The 23,640-nt window shown below is 27.3% G+C and overlaps 1 protein-coding gene across 4 annotated transcripts in view; it reads left to right on the top strand.

Annotated features, from left to right (window-relative positions):
* LOC107441688 (recombining binding protein suppressor of hairless) overlaps positions 1–23,640 on the top strand; it is a 71,262-nt gene that overhangs the window by 8,169 nt on the left and 39,453 nt on the right. The window contains exons 1-2 of one of the 4 annotated variants that reach the window (XM_087168172.1): positions 4,810–4,892; positions 9,716–9,829. The exons of 1 other annotated variant lie outside the window; for it this stretch is intronic. Coding sequence is in view for 1 of the 3 variants with exons in the window: in XM_087168169.1 (XP_087024295.1) it covers positions 15,886–15,966 (81 nt within the window). In the remaining 2 variants the exon portion in view is untranslated. Of the gene's footprint in view, positions 1–4,758; positions 4,893–9,715; positions 9,830–15,847; positions 15,967–23,640 lie in introns of those variants that run through there. 2 more of the 4 variants (XM_087168171.1, XM_087168169.1) reach the window with 2 other exon arrangements.

The raw sequence follows: 23,640 nt of genomic DNA, 5'->3' as shown, positions 1-23,640 counted from the left end.
TCAAAATCACGAATTAAACAGATATTTTCATAAATTAATAGGAGTCACGGTGACTTAGGGGATCAGGCGCTCGTCTCCCATTCAGGTGACCCAGGTTTGAATCCCAGCATTGGCTGGTCAAAACGAGTTTCTCTTCCAGCTCGCACCAACTATAGTGCTGACATAAAAAATACCCTCAGTGTTACACGAATCAAGGGTAAGAATCCCCTTGCCGTCGGGCTAACCATGATAGTTTTTCGAGGTTTTCCTTGCCATGTAACGCAGATGCGTGTTAGTTTCATTAACAAGTCCTTTACAAAGACCAGTTAGTCCCACAATTTGTTCCAGGAGTTCTCTTGTCTTCTGGATTGGGTTCAAAATTGCATAATTGAACTTTAATAGTCGCAGAATCCTTTGTTTAGACTGATAAATTTATGATAATTGAAAATGAAAGTAGAGGTATGTATAATTGATTTTCAAAACGATATACGCAATGTCCGACAAGTAAAAATTCATTATTTCGGTAAAACATAGGTTATCAAAGAAATAAATACCGCTTCTAAGTAATTTAATATCCTGTATCCAGTTGACTTAATTGTCATGGACATTGCTACTGATGAGTTTTATTTGCAATAAAAGAGTAGTAAAAAAATGTAATGATTGTCAGAAACGCTACTAAGTTTTATCAGACAATCAAACTGGTTTTTATGTTTTTCATTCCCTCTTCAACACCAGCCCTTCCGCAGATTTTGTCTTATTAATGATTTCAGACCTACGAACCGAATAAAATAAAAATTCATATAGGACTAAATAAATTTTACTGTTAAAAAAAACTTTACTGTCAGTCAGAAATAGTTATTTAACAGAACATATTTCAGTTCTTTTTTTTAATAAAAAAATAACTATCAATCGTGGAAGAAAAAACTCACTATGAAATTGATAATAGACATTGTTTGAATATACAAGACTAAATAAGAAAATTAATTGAACAAAACTGCTTAAGTAACACTGAATTTTGAAACGGGCAAAAAAGTAACCTTGAAATAACATATACATTTTTTACCATTCTTCAATTACAGATAAAACTCATCAGTAGCAGTTCATGACAATTAAGTCAATAACAGTTATTGGATATTAAATTACTTAGAAGCGGTATTTATTTCTTTGATAACCTACGTTGTACCGAAATAATGTTTTTTTTTGCTTGTCGGGCATTGCGTATATCGTTTTGAAAATCAATTATACAAATCTCTACATTCATTTTCTATTGTCATAAATTTATCAGACTAAACAAAGGATTCTATTTCTGTTTTAGGCGTAATAACTACGCATGAACTACAAAAACCTATGGGAATGTAAAATGTGTAAAATTCCCTGCCATCTTTTACTACGTCAAGCGAATTAATTTTAACACTGTATTATCTCGTTTTATTATTTTTTTAAAATTTATTCACAATTGGCAAATTTTTTTTCCTTAGATTGAATGTTTTAGTTTTAAAATATCGCTTTAAACGTCTTTATTGCTAGTCTAATCAGAGATTATTTCCGGATTTTTATTGGGTAAAATTGATAAATAGTGACGCAATTGTATTTCTTTTTTAGAAATTTCAATTAATTCGTAATCAACCGCCCTTTTTTTAAAGTGTTGAATTAAAGGCTAGTGGAATATTAAAGGCGTGATTGCATTGCTTACAAGTCAACAATTGTAGGCAAGTTATTTTTCCCACTTTTATTGAAAAAAAATAATGTTAATAAAACATTTAAATTCTTTTTATATATATATTTTTTTTTACATGTTATACATTATTTTTAAGCTTCCCAAGGGTAGAAAAACGTAAGTTTTTTTATTATTTGTTTAATAAATTTGAACAACAAAACATTAAAAAACCCTAACAAATGCATAAATAATCTGATCACAATGTAGTGATATTTATAAATGACTGTAAAATTAAATGAACTTCTGCCCTTTGGACCATATTTAGCTGAGCAACTATGCCAAAAAAAAATCTTTCATGCACGTTGCAATACGATCTTTAAATCTAAAATTAATACGAGTAATTTTGTCTATTTATTTATTTTGCCCACTTTACATATTTATATCATAAACATTAAAATATGTTAATATTCAATACGTTTGAAGGTGTTCCGTTTTCGGGGTGTTCCGTAACGACCGCCTTTAATTTGTACTTTTTAAATTCTTGTCAAAAAACGTAGGCGAAAAATGAATACAAATCAAGGGTCATAAATTTATATTTCATTGAGAAAAAAAACAAAAATTCTACCGAAATAACGCAAATTACAGGAGAGTTAAATAGGCTAAAGGCATAAAAACCTGTTTGATTGCTGAAAGTAAAAAAGTGGCTTTGAATGTGATTAACGGAAACACCATCAAATTTCATTAGGTTTCTGATCTTACTGATTTTGATGTTTTTCCTCTTAACCTCCACACCAGCAATGCAGCAGATTTTGTCAGCGTTTTTGCTTTTTTCTCTCTTAAATATTAATTTGGGATCTGTAATTTCTCTACTTTCTGTTTACGTTTTTGAAAAGGATTTTAAAAAAAGATATATTAAGAGTTGTCTTTACTGAACACTCTGTGAATTTTTTTACGGAGCTAGAAACTGAGCCATTTTGCTCACCTTGTTCATTTTTATTTCTTGACGAAAAATTATGAATAAATAAACAAGTATTAAAAATACCTTTAAAGAAAAGATAAAATTAGTGAAGAACTGATCTCCCTGTATCTTTCGATCTCGTCTCTAAACCCCTTTCGCAAAAATGTATTTGGCGATTCTATCTCCGTTTCGATCGATTTTCATGTTACTGTTAACTCTCGAATGTCGTTAATACGCACACTACCTAAACTCTGTTGGAAGTGAACTCCCGTGTTGGACTGATCTTAAAGACACGGTTCCCAGTAGAGCACTAAATTCAAGTATCACTGGCTGCTGTCAGTAAGCGCGTGGGTGACCACATTGATCAGCCTGCGTAGGCACCAAGGGTGCGCGGTATCGGTTCTCGTAAAATTGTACTAAAGTAAAGTACTCGACTTCGCGCTCAGGTCGTCGGGCTATCAAAGGAACGGAGTTATCCCCTCTGTAAAGGATCAAAATTGCGATGACATGTCTTCAGATCATTCTCAGGAATGTTTCCCATACCATCGCCAATAGCTCATCGTGCAGATTTAGTGCGACGTAAATAAAAAACCTACCTACTTGTTGCAAGTTAAGAAAAAACTATTATCCCTATGAAGAGAGTCTGCTCGCATCTAAGTGCAAGCCTCTTAATGAGATAACGAACCCCGCCTTTTTTTGGCAAAAATAAGCTAATTACAAACACAAGTTTGCAACCAAAACACAACAACTTTCTTTCATGTTTTTGATTTAATTTTGAATATTAATCTAGGAATTTAGTTTCAGGGCTAAATAGGAAAAAAAGATTCATAGGGAATAAAAAATTATAAAGAAAAAAGACCTATAGTAAAAAATATGTAGAGAAAAAAAAAAGAAAAAGGTAAATGCATAATGATACGTTTGATGAATTGAAATTTGCATTTTAATTCAATTTATAAAATTCCGAGTTAAATATAGGTAATCTGGGTTGAGTAATCTTGTGGATTTTTTTGTGGTCAAATAACTTGACATTTAAAATTTATTGAAGACATTTCTTTTTTCCTTTTTCTTTTCCCAGATTTAATTTTGATTTCAAATTAAAAATTTTTCCAAGTGTAATATTCTTTCAATTTTTAATTTTTTTTTTTGTTTGCTTTCTAAAAAATATTGAAAATAATGGAATGTTATTATCTTACATTGCTCATAAACTATATTTATCCTTGCCAACAGGAATAAGCAAATCACTATATATATATATATATATATATATATATATATATATATATATATATATATATATATATATATATATATATATATATATATATATATATATATATATATATATATATATATATATATATATATATATATATATATATATATATATATATATATATATATATATATATATATATATATATATAAAAATAAAAAAATGCCTTCTTAAAAAAATATATTGTTTCCAAATCTACTTATTTGAAAACATTATAAATAATTTTATGTAAATATGCTTTCTCACCTTTTTATTATTTTCTTTTCTTTAAATAAATATGAAATAATATTAAATATTTTATTAATTTGATAGTTATTCTTTATTTATTTAAGCAGAAAATTAAGATTATTCTACGCTTGTTTTTTAAATTTTTTTTCATCATTTCAGATATGAACCTTGTAATTAAAGAAACTCTTTAAAATAATGCCTTACATTATTATTATCAACAGTTTTTTTTAATCGTTTAAAATTTTCAAATTTTGAAAAAGTGACTACATGTCTTAAAAAGTGGCCACCGTTAAAAATGCTTTGCTACTGGGACAGTATAGCTCTCAAACGACTATACTTAATTTTTTCATTTTTTATTTCTGAGCAAAAATATTATATTTTTTCGAAATCTACATATTTAATAAATTATAAATTTATTTATGTCAATATTGCTTCTTGCCTTTTTTATTATTTCTTGTTTATGCATGTCTATTAATCTGGGGTTCCAAAACCGTTCAATGACTAGGGTTCTAAAACCAACAAATAAAACTCCGTGACTTCTTATAAAAAACTAAAATTTAGTAAAAAATTAGAGGGAGCTGTTTGAAGCATTCATGATACTTGGTATGCAAAAAATGTAGGGAGGGAGCGGCGACCCCACGTCATAATAAAGGGGGTGGGGAGGGTAGGCACTTCAAATAATGTTCCTTTCTGAAGTACCAAAATGATCGTCAGTTTAGTTCCTACTAACCGACGTGATAACATCGTCTTTTGACGCTTTCAGTTGTATTGTGCATGGTATAAAACTCGACTGAAGGGTAAGTTCGTTTCTTTCAAGGATAAAATATATTTGTTTATGGATGTTTTTAATAAAATTTTATGTCATATTACTCTTTATATCATTCACTCTTAAGATGTTTTATGTGCCGATATTGCCCATAACGAATTTTGAAGTTTAAGATTGTTGTTAATGTTATACATAATAAATTAAAAAGTAAAAAAAAAATTATGGGTAATGATTAATATTAATGTTTTATTTATTTTAAAACTTGTAGGTGGTATTTAATAAATGCATAATAAATTTTAAAAAATGTGATTGATAATTAATATTAAATTTATCTATAATGATCAAAAAAAGCTATTGACCGCAATTTTAAATAATAGTGTTCATAAGAAATTTAAAAAGTGTATACGGACAATACTTAACATTTATTTTATTTGTAATAATTAAAAGAGCTACCGATATTACCCATAACGAGTTTTGAAGTTTAAGATTGTTCTTAATGTTATCCATAATAAATTAAAAAGTAAAAAAAAAATATAGATAATGATTAATATTAATGTTTTATTTAATTTAAAAGTTGTAGGTGGTATTTAATAAATGCACAATAAATTTTAAAAAATGTGGACGATAATTAACATTAAATTTATCTATAATGATTAAAAAAAGCTATTGACCGCAATTTTAAATAATAGTATCCATAAGAAATTTAAAAAGTATGTATGGACAATACTTAACATTTATTTTATTTGTAATAATTAAAAGAGCTTCCAGCAGCAATTTACAATAATGGTATCGAAAGTAAATTTTCAAAAAATATGGTCAATAATTAATTATTAATTTCATTTATACTAATTAAAAAGCTACAGAAAGATATTTGAAATAATGGTATCCTTAATAAATTTTAAAAAAAATATTGATGCTAATTAACATTAATTTTATCTATGATAGTTGAAAAGCTACAGACAGCAATTTGCAGTATGGCTTTCCATAATAAATTTAAAAGAAAAAGTTAACATTAATGCTATTTGTAATTAAAAAAGCTACAGAGAGCAATTTACAATAATAGTATCCCAAAATAAGTTTAATAAAAAACATGGCTAGTATTTAACATTAATGTTATGTACAAAAAGCATTCTCTCAAATATCTATAAATTGAATTCGTTATTAGTTGCATCAAGTCACGAAATCAGACACAAAAAATGCTCTTTTTCTGAATAAACATACTTTTCTTTTGCCGGATTCAGATTTCTGACCCCCAAAATATAAGGGATAGCTGCAATCTGGAAAATAAGGTCCCAATAGTTTGGCCAGGAGAGTAGTACAAAGTTTGAACCTATTGATTGTAATTTTACTTTTTACGTATGTCGCCATATCTCGAGAGCAAATTGAATTTTTTTTCTTACAATTATATAATTAGATTATTCAAAAATGAATCCATGCAAAAAAAATTTTTTTTAGTAAATATTTATTATTTCTTTAGTATTAATAGTCGAAAAAATTTTGAATTGTAAGGTGCACATTTTTTACATAATTTTAAAGAATGTAATTTTAAATGACACAATACAAAATTCGAGCGAAATAGGTAGAATAGTTTCTGAGATATCCAATTTAAAAAACATCGTATTTTTAAAATTAGAATTCTAGAACATTAAAATTGAGTCCTAAAACGTGAAGATCCGATCATTAGGACGGTAAGTTATTTAGGGTGGCTCATTTATTTTTTTGACCACCGTACACAATTTGTGATGCTTACAATTGCAATAAATGGTTTGTGTTTACAATTGCTGATGAATTTTATTTTTGAAATTAAGGTTCTTCCAAAGGGAATGTTGATTATTTAGGGTTCTATAGTCAAAAGGAAAAAAATTGGGACCGTTGAATTAGAAGATTTTCTTGTCTTTTGATCGACCCCCAAATTAATAATTTGGATAGAATAAGAATTGAACTTTAGAACATATTTTTTAATAGTATTTTTGAGCTGTAGTTTGTTTCTTGGTTTTCCCCCTTTCTTTTCCTTCTTTTTTCTGAAAGTTCAAGCAATTTGACAATGTAAAACAATTTTTTCTGATAGGTAATTTTTTTAAAGTCTGTCCTAATTTGTTTTGTAAACTTTTTCGTATATTTATATAAAAATATTAAATTTTAAAATAACAGTAATAGTTATATTATAGTTTTATTAATAGTTTTATTCAAATTAATAATAATAGTAAATTTAGTTTTTTACTTTATCATTATTGATTGTTTTGTTACTTTAAAATTATTCATTAATATGAAAGAAATTTATTTTTGATTACTTACGTAAAATTTTTTATTTAAGGTAGGTATTTTATTTACGTCGCACTAAAGCGGTACACTAAAAATTATTTAAAGTATTACAAAAAATACATATATATAAATATATATATGAATTGAACTTTTGAACTTACTTTTTAATAGTATTTTTGAGCTGTAGTTTGTTTCTTGGTTTTTCCCCTTTCTTTTCCTTTTTTTCTGAAAGTTCAAGCAATTCGACAGTGTAAAACAGTTTTTACTGTTAGGTAATTTTTTTTAAAATCTGTTCTAATTTGTTTTTTAAACTTTTCCGTATATTTATATAAAAATATTAAAATTTTAAAATAACAGTAATAGTTTTATTATAGTTTTATTAATAGTTTTCAAATTAATAATAATAGTGAACTTAGTTTTTTACTTAGTCAACATTGATTGTTTTGCTACTTTAAAATTATTCATTAATATGAGAGAAATTTATTTTTGATTACTTACCTAAAAAAATTAATTTAAGGTAGGTAGGCATTTTATTTACGTCGTACTAAAACTGCACACTAAAAATTATTTAGAGTATTACAAAAAATATATGTATATAAATATATGTATGAATTGAACTTTTGAACTTATTTTTTAATAGTATTTTTGAGCTGTAGTTTGTTTCTTAGTTTTTCCTCTTTCTTTTCCTTTTTTTTCTGAAAGTTCAAGCAATTTGACAATGTAAAACAGTTTTTTCTGATAGGCAATTTTTTTTAAGTCTGTCCTAATTTGTTTTGTAAACTTTTCTTATATTTATATAAAAATTTAAATTTTAAAATAACAGTAATAGTTTTATTAATAGTATTATTCAAATTAATAATAATAGTAAACTTAGTTTTTTACTTAATCATTATTGATTGTTTTGTTACTTTAAAATTATTCATTAATATGAAAGAAATTTATTTTTGATTACTTACGTAAAAAAATTTATTTAAGGTAGGTATTTTATTTACGTCGTATAAAGCTGCACACTAAAAATTATTTAAAGTATTACAAAAAAAATATATATATATAAAAGCATTACATAAAAAGAGATAAAAAAAATTCACAGGAAGAAAAAAAGCATAAAAGCAGGAATATTTAAAAGAAAAATGTTTAAAAATACCCATTACTAGATAGACTCATCGTGTTTATGAGAAAAAATTGCATGCGTATTTTTGTTTAACATCAAACAGTTATAGTGATATATGCGCTACGTTTAGAACTCGTTGGAGCGTTCATCTAGAAAAAATGACAATGATTTATTTAAAAAGAAGAGCCGTTCACAGTCGCTGATTATATGCTTTGTTATTGTGTCATAGCAATTTAATTTATCTGCATCGATTAATGCGTAAAAAGAACACGAAAGAAGTCGAAACAATTTTCACGCTAAGAGAAAAAAATTATGCTTTTTTTTAACATTTCAAATTCATTTATATATTTTTTGTTTTATATTTGAATTTCGAAACATTTGTAATATCTTTTTTAAATAAGTTTTTAAAAGATGTCCCTTAAAAAAAATCTAAATAAGTACTAGAGTCGGTGTCACTTTAAAAATTTTAGTGCCACATACACATTACAACCTTGCCCCTCGTGTACCGATTACATAGAGCTTAAAAGAGCTTCGACCTCCTAACTAATAATACTATCTGCCTGAAAAAAGCCATATACTTTTTACACCTTCTGAAACAACTGCAACAGAAATTAGGATTTATTTCTCAACATTATTATCTTGACTATCAAGGGTCAACAAAATCGCAAAATTTCTAAGAACCAGGACAGCGTATTATTAAAAGAAAAGTAGTGTAACAACTTTTTGCTATTATAAAATTATATTAAGACAATTCTTATTTTTAATCTAATATTGAGAGATTGGGTAGACATAAGTTCAAAATTTCTTGACCAATTTTCAGGAATAGGCGTGTTATTAAAGGAAAAGTGGCGTGACAACTTTTTGCTTTAGAAAATCACCAAGACAATTCTTTCTAATATTGAAAGCTCGGGGATGCAAAAATGTAAAATTGCAGGGAGCAAGGACCAATTTTTGAAAAATCGGCGTGTTATTGAAAGGAAAGTAGCGTTACAGCTCTTTGCTTTAGAAAATTGTGATAATAATTCAAATTAATATTGGAGACTTTATATAGATAAAAATTTAAAATTTCTAGGAGCCAGGACTATTTTGTAGAAATCGGAGTGTTTTTGAAACGAAAGTAGCGTAACAGCTCCTCGCCATAGAAAATTGCAATAATAATTCTTATTTTTAATTGAATATTGGAAACTTTATATATATGTATATAAAAACTTAAAAATTAATTTTATTTGACTTTAGAAACTATATCTTTATAAAAAATTAAAATTTCTAGGAGCCAGGACATTTTTTTAGAAATCGGCGAGGTTATTGAAAGTAAAGTAACAGCTCTTTGTTTTCGAAAATTACAATAACAATTCTTATTTTTAATTTAATCTTGGAAAGTTAGGCATATAAAAATTTATAATTTCTAGGAGCGAGGACCAACTTTTAGAAATCGGCGTGTTATTGAAAGGAAAATAACGTAACAACCTTTTTTCTTTTAGGAAATTACATTAAGGCAATTTTTAATTCAATATTGAAAGTCTGGGTTTACGAAACCGCAAAGTTCTTACGAGCCAGAATCAAGTTTTGGGAGGCAGCATGTCAAGGAATGAAAAGTAGCGTAAGAGCTTCTTGTTTTTCTGAAATTACATAAAAGAAAATTATTTTTAATTTACTAATATCAAAAACAAATATAGTGTTTAGAAATATAAAATACAATTTTTAAACTAAAACTAAGAAACCAAAGATAAATTAAAACTGAATGTATAGATAAGGATATCGTTCAGAATTTAGTGCAAGCATTGAGGTTATCGGAAGTAATAAGCAAAGCAGATTTTAAAAATGTTTCAATTAGATGTTAGAAGAAAAAAAAATTTCCTCGAAAATAGTCATTTAATTTATTTTGCTTGAAAGGAACAAGCAATACTTTTTTACGATATTCAAATATTCGATGTTTTAAGAAGTGTTCCGTAATTGACACCGGTAACATATATTTGCTAATATCTGATACAAATAGAGGTATACATATTGAAGTTACTCGTTGAAGTGTTAATATTTACGATGTTTTGAACATAGCCTTTTAAATGATCTTTGTTCCTAAAATAAGTAATACTTTATTACGATATTCAAATATCAGATGTTTTACGGAGTGTTCCGTAATTGACACCGGCAACATATATTTGCTAATATCTGATACAAATAAAGTCGAAAAGGTATACATATTGAAGTTAAAGATACTCTTTGAAGTGTTAATATTTGCGATGTTTTGAACTATGCCTTTTAAATGATCTTTGTGTGTTTCGGCATTCAAACTGTTGGACTTAGTTTTTTTGGACAATTTTAATATCTTCCATTCCTAGAGATTTAAAGAGAGTTTTTTTTTCTTGCTTAAATATTAATTTCCGTCTCTTAACATTTATATTTTCCCCTTCTTTTTTTCAAGGGTTCTAAAAATATTTAATAAGGACGATAACTACGGAACACTGTATAATGTTCTATGAAACCTTTAGGACCAGATCTGGACCTGACACTCATGTCGTCTGCATGTTGTCGTTTATTCTCTTATTTTGACTTTTAGTTTTTTGATTATACCTATTTTTGATCGTTTTGTCGGATTTTACATTTTGACCTTTTATTTATTTAGCTTTGTTCTTTCCTTTGTTTTTTTTTTCGTACTTTTGCTCTTGAATTTTACCTTTTCCCCTTGTGATTTTTAAAATTTTTATTGTGTCTTGACTTTGTTTTATTTTAGTTTCTCAATTTACCATTTTATACTTTTTCTTGAGGTTGGTAATGTTTTACTGCACTGTACCTCTTTTTCAACTTGTATTATTTTACTTGCGTTCTGCTATACTATTGTCTTTCTTTTTTGCTTTATTATTTTTAATAGGGCCAGTTGGCCTGATTTGTCATTATCTCCTGTTTTATTTGGTATCTGTTGGATGTGTCACAACTATATTATATAAGCACTGGTTTAAATTTTTTACTGAATTTTTATAATTCTGTTTTATTTCCACCTCCTATTTTGATTTTTTTACTTGTTGTTTTTTGGAGTTTTATGTACATATAATGTATTATTTATGTATGTATAAAGTATGTATCATCTCTCGCATGCCCTTAAATAGAGCGGGTCGAGATCCAAATAAACATAATGTTCTTCCAAGAGTCGCGATGGCTCAGGGGATAGAGCGTTCGCCTTCTAATGCGGCGAACCAGGTTCGAATCCCAGTCGATACGAATTCCTCATCCCCCTTGCACCGACCACAGTGCTGACGTGAAATATCCTCAGTGGTAGACGGATCATGGGTTAGAGTCCCCTTCCCGTCAGGCTAACCGTGGACGGATCTCGTGGTCTTCCTCTCCATGTAGCGCAAATGCGGGTTAGCTCCATCAAAAAGTCATCCATGAAAGCAAATTTCTCCCAATACTCGATGCAGGAGTTCCCTTGTTTTCTGGATTGGGTTCAAAATTACAAGGCTACGGAGTTGAACATTAGTAGTCGTAAACCCATAAAATTGGGTCGGCTGTTCAACGGCGGTTATAAAATAAAATTATGTTCTTTCAGCAGTCTGATTTCAGAAAACATCATGCTAGTTTGACAAAATTGCATCTCAAATATTTCTAACACTTTTTATATAATTTTTTTAAAATTCTTATAAAAAACAATATGAAGTTTAAGCAAAATTGCTGCTTTTAATATCTTCTTGAAGTTTTTCTCACTTGTCCGATGATATATCTGTGTGACATTACTTGATTAAAAACTTCTTTCGCTTTAAAAATATATGAATAGGAAATAAAAGTCGACATTGTTCAAGCACTCAAAAACAGGCTCCCATTCTCAAGACTTGATACACGAGAATGAGAAACAAATATGATTTAAAATAGAATTACAAAGTTGCTAATGAAAAATGGAAAAATAAAGGTGAGAAACAAAATTCGAACAACTACAGTAGCACAGAGAAAAAAATATGAAAAAAAGAACAAGAAAAAATCACAGTGGCCGAGAGGGTAAATCAGAGTAAAAGGCATTTCCACGCCCTAGGGAGAGGTTGTGAGGTCGTTAAAAATGAAGTCAGTATTCATATAAATAAAGCAAGATTCCAGGGCTTCAGGTTGAGTTATACAAAATGTATTGATACTATTATTCCTGAAAACTCAAAAAGCCATTTTCCCATTATTTGTAATTTTTAAAAAAAATCTGTTTTTCAAAAATAGATGGGTGGGGTGGGGATAGTGTTGATAAAATATACTCAGCAAAAAAGATGAACTCAGATATACTCAGCAAACTCTAATATGGAAGAATTATTTCGGAATTGCTCTTCAAAAAATTTATCTATCGATATTTTTTTTTGACACTTTTCTTCTTCGATAAAATGAAATATTTTGTCGGAATATTATAAATTCAGGAATGGCGTTTTATTTCCCTAGACCAGTGTTTCCCACAGTGTGGTACGCGTACCCCTAGGGGTACGGGAACAGATTAGTTTGGGTACCCGTTCATAGGCAAAATATCTTGCAACAAACGAAACTTTCAAAACATTTTATTTAAAAACAAAGCTAGCCACGAAAATTTAAGATTACGTATTTTTCTGTTGGCTATTTTTTGCAGAGTTAACAGTTAATAATTAGTGGTGTCAACAGCCAGTTGTGATTTTTAACTTTATTATCCATTCTAGATAAACATATTTTAAAAAAATATATTCATTTTTTATTAGTGGTAAACAGCGTTGCGAAAAATTTAGAAAGGGTACACAAAAGTCATAAGTTTGGGAAACAGTGCCCTAGACTGTAAATCAGCGAGGGGGCGGCGATTATTGATAAAATATACACTGTAAAAAGTCGATTAACGAACATGTAAAAATCATTTCCGAATTGATCTACAAATATTATTCATTAATACGTTTTTGACATTTTTCTTCATCTATAAATTAACTATTTTGCGATGTATCATAAATACAGGAATCGCGATTTATTTCCCTAGACTGCAAATCAGCTGGTGGGGGGGGAGGGATTGATAAAATAAACTGGTATTGTAAAGAGTCGATTCGCAATCCCTTTATGAACCAATAACGAGTGGTTTGTAATCCGAATGTGGGGAGTTATGATGTTTTCTGGCAGAAAAACGAGGAAAGGCTGGTGGTAGCGGCGACATCCTTTTTCCCACGTTAGTTGGAGTTCAAGGTCAGCGTGGGGAACGACACTTTCACACGGTGGCTCTCTCTCTCAACTGCTGGATGGATACGCTAGGCTAAATGTCGCTCTAAACTTCCGCGCTCATAACGGCTCTCATTTGTTCCATCAACTCTGAAGAACAATATTTCGGTCATTTAATAATCATTAGATTAGAATTGGTTATGGGTCCCTCATTTATTTATTTATTTAAAAGCGATGAACTTGTTTTATTAAAAGGGCATTTAGAATTTTCTCCGCATCCAATGTCAATTACGTACAAATAAACATATTTTTGTCAATTTCAGACGTCCCCTGCTCCCTAGCCAGCAACAACAAGGAAATCATTAACCCCTTTTCATGCTCGTGTGACTTTTACAGTAGAATTCTAATTTTAGGATTAAATTCAAATCAAAGATGTAATTTTGCATGAAGCAAAATTTATGTTTCAATTTATTAGATAAAATTTTTAGTAGATATTTAATAATCTCTTGTGGTTTCAATTAGTACTCTACTTAGGTAACAGATATTAAAGAAAAAAAAAATTATTTGAATGACTATTTATTAAAAAATAGTGATAATTTTTTACGAAGTATAATAGTATAGTAATAATAATTAATAATAATACAGTAACAGTAACAAACACTGAATTTAAAAAATAAAAAAAATATTCTAACTTTTTCACAAAATTTTTGTCTTCTTCTTTTATTATTATTTAACGCGTATGATGTTTTTTTTAAATTTTATTTTAATTTTGTCTACAGTTTTTTGAAGGTTTTTAACATTTTTTTTCTTCAAATTCTGTTGCTATGTTTGTTTACCTATTCTCATGTTTTCATTATTTCATTTGATTTATTGAAATTATGGTAAATTCTACGTTGGGGGCACTTCATTCATGTAAAAAAATAGTTGATTTTCGTCAAACGGTATTGATGGACACGGCAAATTTCGGCGATGGTTCAGTGCTCATGAAAAAAATACAACTATTTAATGGAAAAAGTGATTCAAGCTTTGCTAATATTCCTCCCCTCCCAAAATAAGCTAATCACAAAAGCTCTCCCCGTCGCTAAGTGCTTACGTAATGTTTGAACGGCAGCAAAATATTTTTAACTGTTGTTAAATCAGAGTTGTGGAGCCGGAGTTTAAAAAGTTTAGTCGATTTCTGTTGCAAAAAAAAATAAATATGTAATAATATTTACGAAATGATTAAATTAAATTACAAAAAAAAAAAAAAAAAAAAAAATGTTTGGTTTGAAAAAAAGGGAAAAAATATTAGATAAGAATTATGTGAACATGAATATTACTCTGATGAATATTATGAAAATTATTTAAAGTATTACTTAGTACAAACATAATTAATTACATTTTATAGCCTACCTTTTAAATAAACAGTTGAAAAAGTACACAAAAAAAACATTGAGACTAGATTAATTAATGAATTCTTAATAAATTATAATTTAATTCATAAATTTCAATACCAAATTTATTTAACTAAGTTGCAAAGTTAATTAAAAAGGGAAAAAATATAAGCATAAATAAAAAAAGTTTTTAAAATTAAAATATATATATTTTAATTGTTAAAATAACAATAATAATGTGTATACATTATTTTATTAATGCATGTTCCTAAATAATAAATTTCTTTTAAGTATTTTGTGCTTCAATTTTAAATTTCGTAATTCAATTTTGTATTTCAACAAAAGGAAATGTTTATTAAAAATGTATTCAAAAATTTAAAAAAAATTATTAACAAAAAATTATGATATATAATTTAAATAATAATAATTTAATTATTAAATTTTAATACTAAATTTATTTAGCTAAGTTACAGTTATACAAAGTTAATAAAAAAAGGAAAAAAGATATACATAAAGTAAAAGAATTTTTTAAAATTAAAATATGCATATTTTAATTATTAAAATAATAATAACAACAACAACAATATATATATATATATATATATATATATATATATATATATATATATATATATATATATATATATATATATATATATATATATATATATATATATATATATATATATATATATATATATATATATATATCCCAATATATATATATATATGTCCCAAAGAAAATACAGTATTAACAGCAAATCATTATTTTATTAATGCGTGTTCCTAGGTAATAAATTCCTTTTAAGTATTTTGAGTTTCAATTATTTAAATTTTAATTTTGTAATTCAATTTTATATTTCAACACGAGGAAATGTTTATTAAAAATGTATTCAATAATTTTAAAAAAATTAGTGACAAAAAATTATGATACATATAGAGAAGATGTATATTAAAGTAGTTTAAACTACCGAACAAAAGCCACGTGGAAGGAAACATAATTTGAAAAGCGCGCCCTATCGCGTGTAGAGATAAAACAGTGTTTACGTTGATTATCGATAATGGATTCAAAACCACCTGCCGATTTCATTTCATTTAAGAATCAATTTGTCAAATACTTCTAAAACATTCAAACGGAAGAAAAAATGGTGAACGAAAATTTTAAAGAAACGGAGATTTTTTTACAGGATTTTTCCTCCGATGAGCTTGCTTGGTTAGATATACCTGTGAGTTTAAATTTTGTTTAACATCTATATATTGTAATTAAACAATTGAATTATTTATATTGTATGTTACATTAAATGATGATAAATTGAAATAAATCGTAACTCTAGAAAGCAGAGGGTTGGGCTTAGGGTTGTTTTCTTGCATTTTTTTTAATAAATTTATTAGTTTTTTTTAAAAATAAAAATGCAGATATATATGTCCGCTAGTTTTGTTAAAAAATACTTCACACTAAACTTTATTTCTTTTTAATTCCTTGATAACGTATTGCTAGCAAAGTAGTAAACTATCAACAAACACAAATCTGATCATGTTACTCATTTATTTTTTTACTGATATTTAATATATTTTAATCTTAGAAAATAGCATTTTTTAAAAAAAATAAAATTCACATTTTAAGGAATGTCATTTTAAAATCGATTAAAGTATTCAGGAATTCAGTATATCTTTTAATAAATTTAAAATATTTCTTTCCAATGAGATGTTTTATAAATTCTTGGATTATATCACAATTTCTATATAAGGTAAAAAATTTATATGTGTCGTAGGCTAATTGAAAAATTCAATTTTTTTCAAATGTAAGGGGCATTTTGCAATGCGCCAGTCTTATTAAAAAAGTTTCTAGTATTAACCTGCTTGATACTTTCCGGCTTTTTACAATCATCCTATATCCCTCTAGGTAAATTAAGAAATGTGTGAATTATTACTGATTCAGCCTGAATTTTCTCAGGCTTATTGCAATAAATATTTAGTAAGGCTAATTACAAGTTGTCTTTATTATGGATTTACAGCAAACTTCATGAAATAAATAAGCTTAATTGAGCAATGAATTATATATTTTCTTCAAAGTCTAAATGTGCGTGGGCTCATTTTATTGAACCTATAAAGTGTTTTATACATTATAAAACATTACATTAGCCTGGTGCATTGTACAATAATGACGGATATTTCCGAAGATCCGGATTATTTCATTAGTTTACGATGAGTCACGGTGGCTCAGTGATAGTGGGCTTGCATTCACCTGCGATGACTGGTCGTTATAAATTCACCTCCAAACTCGCACCCATTACAGTGGTTAACCGATATCATGAATTAGAAACCCTTAGTAGAAACCCACTCCGGAGGTAGATTTATAACTTTATTAACAGTTTTTGTTTTCAATTTTCATTGCTATACTTTTAAAAAATTTTTTCAATGAAAAAAAAAAAAAAAAAAAGATTACATTGAGTAATTAAATTTGAAACACTCTTTTATTCGATAAATGAAAAAGATGTAAGTTTCGTTTTCTTAACTGACTTGTATTGATGAGCAATAAGATCTAAGATTTTTTATTATGAATTTAGATATTTTTTTATTATGGATATCATATAACCGCACGTAAACATAGAAATATTACTAAAATTCAATTCAAAATACTTTTATTCCACACAATTATTTAATCATTTTATTTTACTCAACGATCAAGGGGATTATGCTAAAATTATTCTCATACTTATTCGCATTTTTAATCTTTTTTTCCCCTTCATTACATATTATCGATAACTTAAACCATTGAGAAGAATTATCTTTATTTAAAGACTTTAAATGATATTGTATAAAATAAATTTCTCAGCTCAGATAAGCATAAATCAACTCATTCCTATTATTCAGAAGTTATAAAATTGTTGTGCTGCCATCTGCCGATGATAGAGAGAATCACCGTCGGGATATGATGAATACGATAACAGTTTTCTTTAAGGGCAAATGTCATAATCTGAACAAATATTCCTAAACTTTAAAAAAAGCATACATTTAGAAATTTAATTATTTAAATAATTGTATACGGTTGTGGTTGTAGTTGTAATTTATTTAAGTCGCACTAGATCTGCGCAATGGACTATTGGCGACTATCTGGGATGATCCGAAGACATGTCATCCCAATTTTGTTCATCTGGAGAGGGGATGGCACCCCCGCTTCGGTAGCCCGACGACCTGCGTGCGAAGTCGAGCACTTAACAGTAGAACAGTTTGACGAGGACCAATACAGCGCACCCTCGATCCCTTCGTAGACTGATCCAAGTGGTCACCTACCCGCATACGAACCGCAGCCAATGATGCTTGACTTCCGTGTTCTACTGGGAACCGGGTCTTAACGATCAGTCCACTGCGGGACTAATTGTAAATGGAAATATAACAGTTGTATATGCCCCAGGTGTCATAAAGTAGCTAGGTCATATATTAAAAAATATGTCGGGCATATGTCGGGTATTTTAACTTCATATAGTACTAAGCAATTAATCGCTCCCACATGTTTCTATTTTTTCCGAATGTTCACCAGAATATTTTATGGTTATAAAATTCTAAATGATTATTCAAGCTATTTGATGCAGATTATTGTGTACTTTAAATGTTTCCTCAGATCAAAATTTGTATTGATTACATAATATTTATTTCAGCATAATTTTTATTATATAATTAAAATAATGTGTATGTTTTTAGTTTTATAAATAGTTTTATTTTATGGATAAAAAAAATTTAAACTGCCCTTCGTTATTTTCATATCTAAATATTGCACATTATTTTGCCTGTTCATCTCGGAACTATATTTAATTTTTGGGCAAGATCTATCATCTCGATAGATATCATCAAGATTTATAATCATTTTATAAATTGTATTCTTCTTTTCAAAATTTTATATTTCTCTTAACGAATAGATTTTTTAAATTTTTTTTTACCTTTAAAAAATAAATAAAAGCTCGTTAAATTAGTTAGAAACTTATTACCTACAATATTCATTTGAATTATTATTTTGGCCACAATCTGTATTATCCACGATTTTGTTTTCGGAGCGAACATTTATTTAAGAGCAGCAGCGACTGCTAATAATAATTCTCGAAATATATATATATATAATATCTTTTATAGAAGCTATTAAATCAGGAAATTTAATTTTCATTTTATTAATAAGCATTTATTAGATATAAATTAATTATAGTTAAATCTAGTAATAAATTGACTTGAAACATAATGAACATAAACATAAACAACATAAAAAAAGGCAACCGAACATCAAAAGTGCTATTTTTGAAAACATAAATAAATAAAAAAATCGCCTACTGCTCATCAGCGGTTACTCAAACCGGGGAAATCTTCAAGTTAAAGTTAGTTAACTCTGGGTCCAACTGACACGCAGTTACGTACATGGTGAAATGAAATTTTGGAATCTAGCCTGGAGTTGCTCTCAGAAAACCTCTTTTGAACTGTGGTTAGTTTACAATGGTGAATTCGGGCGTTAGACGTCGGGCTAACCGTGGGAGGTTTTCGTGGTTTTTTTCTCTTCATGGAACGCAAATGTAAGCTAGTACAATCAAAAAGTCCTTCGCAAAGAAAAATTTTACATATTGTTCAGGACATTGTCTTTTGGGTTTGACTCAAAATTATAAGGTTATGAAATTTAAGATTGATTTTCATAATCTCAAAATTGGCTCAGCTGTTTTACGTCGTTTATAAAAAAAATATTCTTTGACATTGTATAATTATAACAAAAAAATTCGGTTATAAAGTTACGCAAATGTTTTTTTTCCATTTATTTATTTATTATTTTTTTAAATTTAATTTTGTAGTTGTTTGCCTATATTCATTTGCTTAAAATTGATTAAAAAATTTTTCTTGCTGTTTTCCCCATAAAATAATCTATTTTAAAAATATTTTAATCCTTTATAAATAATTTGGAAAAAAAATATTTCGGAATACTGGAAAATATACATTTTTCCTTCATAGAAGTATATAAGACTTTCCAGAAGTATGCAAATTAGAATCATTAGAAATATGCTTAATATTTAATTATTGTTACGATATCGTGTAAAAAAAAATACACAAAAAACTTACTTAAAGAAAACTTACTTTTCAAAATTAATTTTTATAAGTATGTAAAAAAAGTATAAGTTAAAAATGTATAAGTTAAAAATGTATATGTTAAAAAAGTAAAATATAAGTATGTATATGTTAAAAAATATAGATATTGAAAGCAAAATTTTCTTTTTATTGAAATAATAAATACATATGTATGATAGCTACGAAACTATAAACATCTTCCATATCCAACAAAAAAATAATAACATTTCACCTTTTGACTATTACACAATTTTGAATTAAAATAACACAGTCAAAGTATGATAAATGAACATACGAAAAAGGAAAAAAAAAAGATTATTTTTTTTATAAAAAGAAGAATTTAAAAAAATAAAAAAATTATTAAAAAATTACAAAAACTTCAAAAATAAAAATTGATCAAAAAAAATTAGAAAAAATTATCAACGTAAAGATGTAATCTGGTTATCAACCCACACAATTGTATCTGAAAAACTAAAGCTCTCTGATATTGCATTAACGTATCCAAAGCAAAATAATATCAGATGCATTAATCTGAGCAGCACCAAGAAATGAGGCAGATAGGTTCGTCATTTTGAATTTGCCCGAGAAATGAATTTTCATAGGACAAGAGTATATTAAATTAGTTAACTCAAAAATTACAATTACTAGGTCCATTTTAAATACAACGTTTTACTCATAAATACAACATATGAAACAAAAATGAAGTTTCAACTTATCTTTTACAGTAGAAGTTTGAGATTTAGTTTCTAATTCTAGAAATAGCTAAATCTCAATTCCAAAGCTTTTGTTTATGTAGCATTATTTATAATGACCCTTCGTAAAAAGAATTTTCGTAAAAATAATAGTCTCTGTTGTTGATAAATTACTATATATATATATATATATATATATATATATATATATATATATATATATATATATATATATATATATATATATATATATATATATATATATATATATATATATATATATATATATATATATATATATATATATATATATATATTTTTTTTTATTTTTTTTTTTTTTTTGAGAAATATTATCCAATTTTTTTTACCCTTTACGAGACTTGCTTTTGTAAACTACGGGGAAAATCTTAATCACGAAATTCAAAAATATTAGCTCCTCCACATTTGTATGTGTCAAAAAAAAAGTTCATTTGTTCGACTTTTTAAAATTGCTTAATTTTTGAGGAGGGCTGCATGGAGTTCTAAAAATACGTCTTATCCCATGATACTCAAATCTTAAATATATATTCTTTTGTAAATGGTAAAACTAACTTGAATATTAGAAATTATCTCTCCCCTGCCTATTAAAGGTTATAAACAATGTAATATCTTTCACTGTTTACAAGAATTTTGTATGCTTTTATCTAATCTATTTTTTAAATTGCGGATGTTAAAGGGGAATATACGTCAAGGATTTGACTTGTTTGGTAAAAGTACATATTTTTTTTTTATCTTTGTTACACTTTAACATTTAAAAAACAACCATGTTACTTAAAAGTTCATGGTATATTTATTATTTATTTTATGTTTCTAAAAATTTCTTTTATTTTTCCCTTTTACTTAAATGTTTATTTTATCTTTATGTTGAAATATTTTGAAAATAGATTTTGATTCGTCTTAAGAATACATTAAAGCTATAAATATATTTATACATATCTATATAATTTATACAAATCTATGCTTATATAAAAATGAATGCCTGTGTCCTTTATAAACTCCGAAACCATCCGACCGAAAGCGATGAAATTTGGCATATAAGATATTTCGAAGCACGAAGAAGGTCACTGTCGACATTAAAACATTCTACTCCGAACCGAAAAACGAAACGGAATTTTCTGATTGGTTAAGCGTTAATCATTTTTTTAAAATTTATTATAAGCAATTCAATTTTTCAAATATTTTAAACATAACATCAATAATATTTTCTAGCTTATAACTCTATTTGATTAAAATGGTTTATTCCACATACTTAAATATTTAATTATTTTTTTTTCGCTGTCAGATAAATTTAATGAACAACATTAACGTGGATTACGTAACCAAATTAATATTTCTAAAATTATCTGATACTACAAGTTTACTTTGTTCAGATTAATTCTTTTAAAATGTGTTTCTCTAATAGTAAACAATTTTAAAACAACGGTAACTGAAAGAAAAAAAAAATATTAATGTATTCAAAGACAAAATTAATGGAAAAGCGGTACGTGTTCGCTTTGGCGAAACATTAAAAATCGCCACTCTGTTATTGACGCCAATGATTGTTAATTTATTTCGGTAATAAATGCATATTAAAATAATGGAAATTAATAGAGGAAAGAAATTATTCGCTTAAAGGAACCGTAAAAAATTGCCTTACAATTACTGACGACTATGAGGCTTAATTAATTAAGCCCAACACGTAAACCCGAATTTCGCTTAGGTAACCCGTAGAAAATCACCTTACGCAGTTGATGCTTAATTTTGGTAATATGTACTACTTTGTTATGATAATTGGTGCAGTTTTAATATGAATTCTATAACGGGTTTTCCGATGCTTCAGAAAATATTTTTCCCGTGATGCAAAAATAGTTTATTAATATTTTAATGGATTCGAATTAAAAGATCTTTTTTCCAACACTACTTATGAATAATTTTAACTGTAAATTAAAGACCAGATAGAGAAATGGTCATGCTCCAAAGTCCTTTTCAAGGTCTTGTGAGAATTTTATTTGTTTTTAAAATTTTGGCTTTAGTTTGCTACCACAGATAAATTTATTCCGCACAAAACTCAAATGTTCAAGGGTTATGAAATAAGTACTAAGTATTATATTGATATGTTTGCTGGTTATTAAAACTGCACCAATACTAAGAAATTTTAATAACGATACAGTGGAAATACGTGTCTTACAGCCTGTTGAAAGGGCATGTAAATTCGTGGTAAATTTTGACTGTCATTAGTTAACCGCAATATCAAGTGATGTTAAATTCAGTCCATTTCTATTCTGATGGGATGAACTATGAAAACCGTGTTTTGTTCTGTTTAAGAGAATAATGTTAAGCTACCGGGAAGGGCAAAAAATAATAATAAATTGAAATTATTTTAGCTTTATTAATTGAAGAGCTTAGTGGAGAAACCAGGAAAGAGACATTTTTTAGAGAGGCTATAAGGGTAAGAAGAAAAATTGTGGTTACCGAACTATTAAATTAACCGCTTTATCAGAAGGCGACGCTAATAATTTTCTGGGCTTACTTTATTTACCACTGCCTAATTTGAAAATAAAATCTTTCAAGCATACTAAAAACTAATGTGAATTAGTTTTTTTTAAGATTAAAGTAAAAGCAAAAACAATTCAGTTGCATTAAACATACCCATATTGATGCAACCACTTATATTTTCACTTATTCATAAATACCCGTAAAAATGTCACTTACCTGGTCTTTCCACTACGCTTTAGTTGTGTCGTGATGCCAAATCTGTGCATGATTTCATAGTATATATTCATTAGTGATTAATTGCTTTTTTAAAATTAAATATAATGCTGCAATGTATTTGTGGAAGCACAGACGAACTATGTCCCAAAATTAGAATTCCTAAGGTTGTCAGATAAACTCAATGATAAGCATGAGTTACATCAAAAAATTCCTCCAAGAAAGGCAAATTTCTCTTTATACTTGATCCAGGAGTGCCCTTGTCTTCTAGATTGGGCTCAAATTACAAGGCTATGGAGTTGAACATTAGTTGTCGTAAACCCGAAAATTGGGTCGGCTGTTCAACGACGGTTATAAAATAAAATACGTAATTTAAATAAATTC

Source organism: Parasteatoda tepidariorum, chromosome 7 (assembly GCF_982258835.1).
Source record: "Parasteatoda tepidariorum strain Cologne lab strain chromosome 7, Ptep-v5.0, whole genome shotgun sequence".
Lineage (NCBI taxonomy): Eukaryota > Metazoa > Arthropoda > Arachnida > Araneae > Theridiidae > Parasteatoda > Parasteatoda tepidariorum.
Note: the sequence above shows the minus strand (reverse complement) of the source record. Positions and strands in the feature narration are given on the sequence as shown.